Genomic DNA, 6000 nt, shown 5'->3' with positions numbered 1-6000 from the left:
TTTGAATTTTCATTCATTCCATCTGATGGAAATTGTGTGTTTATCTGAGTATCTCTCTGAAGCAGACAGTGTTTTTCTGCCTGTAAAAATGGTCCTCTCTCTCAAGGAAAATTTAACTGAAATTTTATTGATCAGTGAAAAACATAATATGACATCAGTGCTTCTTACTGCCATGAGTCAAAATCTCTATATTTTGGGAAAATGCAATTAATATAATTATAAAGCTGAGACTCATTAAGTTCACTTCATGGAACTGAGTCATGGTTGTCAAAAAGTGTCTTAACCTGTGCTTTTCCTGTTTCAGATGTTCTAATCCACAGAACACGGGTGGAATTAAGGTATGACAAATCGTCCAGAAATGATAGTTTTCACATATTTTCATTTTTTTCAAGAAGCTACATAAAAGTGGAAACTAAAGTGTGGGTTGCATGTCTTAAAAGAATACATACATAGGTGCATGTGCATTTAGCTGCTTCCTTTTCAAAAGGAAGGTCAAAAAACAAACTGCACGTATTGTTTGTTTAGCAATCAACGTTTATTATTTGCTCCAGTAAAATACAGCGACACACTTTAAAACTGCAATGCGGAAACAAAAATCGTTGTCATAAATAAACACATCTCAAGAAAAATAAAAAATTTGGGCCTTATATTGTTGTTTTTTGCCGTTCCCGAGGCCTGGCTCTACTCTAAGAAGCTGTATTGGATGTTTCAGTGAACACTCAGTTTCCATGCGCGGCGACCTGCTTTGTGCCACTTGTCTCCTCTCGGCTTGATGTCCCTGATCTGACCTACTAAACCTTACAAGTACAACACCGTTTGTGTGTCCTCACATGCACTGCTTCCAAAACAATCCTCCAAGTAATCCAGGCTGATTTTACCCCTTGAGAAAAACACTAATTCCCCCGCTATCCGCGAGTTTTACCTTTAATAAAAGGGTTTTCTCTATTACAGCTTTCATAAGAGGTCATAAGCGGGATACTAATCCCACTCCCTGCCTCCGCCTCTCCCTCTCTCTCTCTTCCCACTACTGCATTGATGCTGTTACCTCCCTCGGTGATGATGTCACTGGCTCAGTGGAGCTCGAGCATCCTTGCCAAAGACAGGGAGACAACAGAGCCGTTTTGATCGCTTCGGCCGAACATCCCAAGCTGCCTTTCCGTTTTCCTTGAGTCCCCACTGGCAGTCACGGGTGGAGGAAGAGGAGGTACAGGTACAAGGCACCAGCAGGCGGTGACTTCCTCAGCCCTTCATGGAGAAGGGAAGCTGTTAGCAGGGGCAGTGCCAGACCTGGAGGAGAGCAGCGGAGGTGGTGGTGGTGTCCGCGGAGCTGGACAATAAAACAGACGAGCACGAGAAATAGAGCCAATTCACGTTATTGGCATTGTCGAGGTAGGGCGGCTTTTTTTCAGTGTTTCCATTGTCACAGTGCTGATGCAGTTTTAATGAAGCAGCCTTTATTTACTTAGTGTTAAATCTCCTGGGGAGAGATGGGCTTAGGGTGCGGCCATTGAAGAGGCTGTCATTGTCGGGAAAAAGGCAGCCTAGAGCGATACAGAGGCATTAAAGCTGCTGTCTGACACCAGCTATGTGCTGTTATTTAACTGCGTCTATTTTTAATAAAGAGGCTTTTATTTGTGTGAGCAGGACGGCAGCAATAAATGCACTGTCATTGGGGGAAAGGTGAGGTAGACGTGTGCGCGAAAGTGTTGTGTCATAACGCCAAAAGCTGCTGAAATGACGCAATAAATGATGTTTTTTATCAAGTCAAAATGGTCAGTTTAAGCTTAATAACGACAGTGTCCATGACTTGCGTTTTATGGACCTGCTGCCATCCTGAAAAACAAAGTTGTTTGTTTTTTAAAAGCATTTAATAAATTCACAGTTACCTAATCAATAAGGAAAATTTGCCTAAAGTCTTGTCAAAAACATTATGTGCATTACTTTAGTCTTTGTCACTGGGAAAATGGTGGCCGCCCAGCTGAGCTCCATCATCAGCTGATTGGTGTGTGAGCAGATTATGACCATGGATGTTATGTGGAAAGGGGAAAAAAAGAAGTGGAAATATATTTTCACAAGATGCACAAGTTGCACTGTGACATGATTAATATTTTCCATTTCAGATAACAAAACCAGAGCCGATTTATGGCACACCTTGTACACCATTCGCTCCTTTTCATTTATTAATCCTGATTTTTAGCCTGCAGTCAGTTCACACCTGTTTTGCTGTTGTACTATAACATATATGTTCCCTGCATGCATCTTGCCAGTGAATCTGTTCAGGTGCCAGCTGGAGAGGGTGTACCAGGAATCGGGGTGACACAGCAGATTTACATTCAGTGATGAAAGACAATCTGAGTCACGAACACGCTCTGAGTATTGGTACCAAATCTGACGTGATCCCAAATCTTAGGCATCAGCTGAGTAAAAGAAATGACAGACTCTCTTATTAATATTCATAGCTGTACCTGATGCAGCATCACTGAAATCTAATTGTATCATAGTCAAGCTTATTGATAACCACATTAAAAATTTTGATGATGAGTCATGTTTGTACTTGATCCACCCACCACACACTAAAATCTATTGAATGTAATTTTTTTGCCTTTTGAGTGACTGCGTAACGAGTCGTTGGTGAAATGGAGCTGCTGAATGGAGCCAGACCCTGGATTTGTGGCTGGTTTCAGTGCCATTGTCATCCAGAGAAACAGCCTGACATTTAGCTGCTGCTGCACTTCTTTTGTTACAGCTTGCTTTATTATCCATTACTCCCCTGGCTGTAGCTGACCATGCATGGTCTTTTCATGTTACAGCCACTCAGCCCTGCCCTATGCTATTGTCCCAGTCTCATCAACCGCAAGATGCAATATTCCAACTTTACAATTTCTAACAAAATAATGCAAAAATAAGACAACATTTGTAATATTATGCAAACAGAGCACATGCTAGAAAAGTCTGCTATGGCATGACGATCACTTATGAACTGATGGATGTTTATAAAACCAGTAAATCTAGTAATAAGGACAGTCGTTCCCGACCTTTTTCATATAACATGCCTCTGTAGGCCTGGGAAATGGACTCAAGTATCCCTTCTTCACAATGTTAAAATTAGAACTGTACTTTTACTAAACTGTATAATAGTTGATATTAAACATGACCAACAATTGAAATAATGAGGTCATCAGGCATTCAAGAAATTCATGTGAGCAGAAAGCTTGATTTTTTTAGATTGATCTGTCATATCGAGGCCCCACCCATTTGCTTTTCACATGCTCTTTTTGCGAGGGGCAGCCAATCAGAAGAATGCTGGCTTATTAGGATACTGGATAAACGTTGATGATTGAGTGATCCCACTCCCTCCGCTGAAAAGTAGTTAAAATACTTTTAGTTGTTTTAACCCTTTAGACATTTTTTATCTAATTTTAAGCTTTCAGCTCCCCATTTATCAGTCGTGTAAGCTGGCCTAACTTTTTGTCTGTGGTTAAGCTTTTTGTCCATTTGACAGTTCATCACTGCATTTTATGTGGTATTAAACATGAACAAAGTTTCAGATAATTGATCGGTGTATGTACAAGTAATCCCTTTGAGCCCACAGCTGTAAACAGTCAGCTTCTTTACCCTTAGATCCTGATGATGTCATCGTGAAGGGATTTGAATTTGAAATATGGCAGAAAATATACTACTAACTATACTCTATGTTTCAGTCTTCCTTCTCTACTCTTTAGTGACTTTATGACTATAACTTATATATTCAGATCACGTATGCATTCCTTTTGCCGTCCTGTTTCTACTGCTTATCCATTACTTTGAATTAGCTGTTAAAATGCTGCTTAAGTTGATTAAGTTGCAGTTTCTGGGTTTCTTGGGGAGTGGTTTGCACATTAGTTTTTAGTTTAGTATTGGCAGCAACTCAGTTGTAATTCATATTCTCCTCCTTTCAACAGACTTGCAGACCGGCATTACAGAAAGCACCCCAAGGTGCTAAGAAGACAGCACCATGGCAGGGGCCTCTGTGAAGGTGGCGGTGCGGGTCCGCCCCTTCAATTCTAGGGAGATTGAGAAAGATAGCAAACTGATCATTCAGATGTCTGGAAACACCACTAGTAAGTACTCTAACTAGGATTTTTTCATAGAACTGTGGTTTTACTGAAAAAAGTGCATGTTTTTTTATTATCTTCGAGGCTGACTTATACAGTGAAGTAAAACTGTAATTAAGTCTGACAGATGTTTGCTTAACCTGGGGGAGGCTTCTTCTTCCACAAGGCATTAAGCACAAGGTTTTCCAGCTGTAGCTCACCTCGACCTTTAACCTTTCTGTGCGGTTGGATTACTGAACCATTAATTTCCTCTGTACATGTAAGGCGTATTTCAAGACACATCAAATTAGCAACATTTTATAGAGACTCAGACTCAGTTTCTGTGGGAGCAAACCTTTTTCCTGCCTCAGACAAAATGTGATCTAACTGAACTTGTTTGAGACAATATGTAATTACTGCAGGGTCCACCTTTTCAGCAGCTAAACCGAGCAAGCAGTGAAGGATTTAGCACATCACCAGCTTTGCAAATCAGTTGAACATCACGTGTTAGGCGACATAAGCTTCTCATTTATTTTGTAGAAGTCCTGCTATTTATGAATACAGATTAAAAATTATTCCTTCTTCACCATTTTATAATTAATCTTTCTGTTCAAGTATATGCAGTGAACAATTTTGTTATAATCCAAAACCAGCCACATTAATTTTCCTAGGAAACCTGCTCTGTAAGTTTCCTTCACTTTTAAAAAAACATGTACTTAAGAGCAGCACACATTCATAGATTTAACAGAGGACTGAGCGAAGAGACTGGAAAGACACTCGATATGTAGTCTGCTTAGCAAGGTAAAGCCGTTTGTCAATAATTGATGAGACTTCCTAAAATATTTACCGTTTGGCCTAATTTAGGCATCTCCCTCCTCCCTGCTCATGTCACGGGTGACTACATAACGAGCTGGGTGGCCTTTCTGGGCCGTCATATTTTTATGTGGGATGGTGTTTAAGAACTCGTTTGAAATTTTTTACTGTACAGTAGGAGTGATGTTACTTCGTTTGGCTTCCTTCTCTGTTTCTATGGCAGTGAACAATAAGTGTTTGCCTACTTCAGCAGTGTAAACATAGACCAGAGGTACCGGAGTCCATTGGGAATAAACTGGCAGCGTGTGGAGTGATAAAAAGTCCTTGAAGATGTACTGTTTTAAGCCATCTGTGAATTTGATTTTTAATCACACAAATCCCTTTTTTATGTTTTTATCCATGACATTATCCACACACATGTAAATTTAAAACACTTCACGAACACTGCCATCATTGTGTAACACTGTTTAATGCTTGTCTTAAAAAGTGCTTTACAGTAAATTGCTTTGCAAAGATCACAAAAATCAACTAGTCGAACGAATACCAGGGTCTCACACTTAAGCTAGAAATCATTTAAACCAAGAAATAATCAGGTTTATAACTTTCCTGAGGAGGTTTATTCCATAGGTTTTGGCCCACAAATTCTCTGTCTCCTTGAGATTTCAACGGCACCTCTGGTTCAGATAAAACAATCGTGGTGATAGCTTTGGTCTTGGTTCTAATACAGCGATCTACTTTAATCTAGTATAACACAGGTTACTGAAAAAGGTATAGTCAGACCTGCATGTAGGCAAATATGGAAGCATTTGTGTTTGATTTGTCTAATTCTGATCAGAAATTTAAGACGACCTTCTAACAAAGTGGCTGCTGCTATGAGCTAGATCTGATGTCCAGCCCACAGGAGCTGCAGCTTGAAATAATGCACTGCTCAAAAACCAAAGCAAGTGCTAATAAATTAGATGAATGCAATATGAGTTTTTGTAGCAGAGGCTTGCTTCTGTTGTTCTCCAGCAGAAAGAAATAATGGGGGATTTTCAGCCACCTGCCCTATAAAGTTTATTAAAACCACAGTGGGGCTTGCAATAAATATATGCAGTATGCTTTCTGAATTTCA

At 40.0% G+C, this 6000-nt stretch overlaps 1 protein-coding gene across 24 annotated transcripts in view; it reads left to right on the top strand.

The window, feature by feature from the left end:
• The first annotated feature begins 711 nt into the window (after positions 1-711).
• kif1aa (kinesin family member 1Aa) overlaps positions 712-6000 on the top strand; it is a 50096-nt gene continuing 44807 nt past the window's right edge. For all 24 annotated transcript variants that reach the window (XM_082525608.1, XM_082525606.1, XM_082525601.1 and 21 more), the window contains exons 1-2: positions 712-1389; positions 3942-4100. In XM_082525608.1, coding sequence (XP_082381734.1) covers positions 3995-4100 — 106 coding nt within the window. In that variant the 5' untranslated portion in view covers positions 712-1389; positions 3942-3994. The remainder of the gene's footprint in view (positions 1390-3941; positions 4101-6000) is intronic.

The sequence above is a fragment of the Aulonocara stuartgranti genome, assembly GCF_965226115.1.
Source record: "Aulonocara stuartgranti genome assembly, chromosome: 23".
NCBI lineage: Eukaryota > Metazoa > Chordata > Actinopteri > Cichliformes > Cichlidae > Aulonocara > Aulonocara stuartgranti.
Note: the sequence above shows the minus strand (reverse complement) of the source record. Positions and strands in the feature narration are given on the sequence as shown.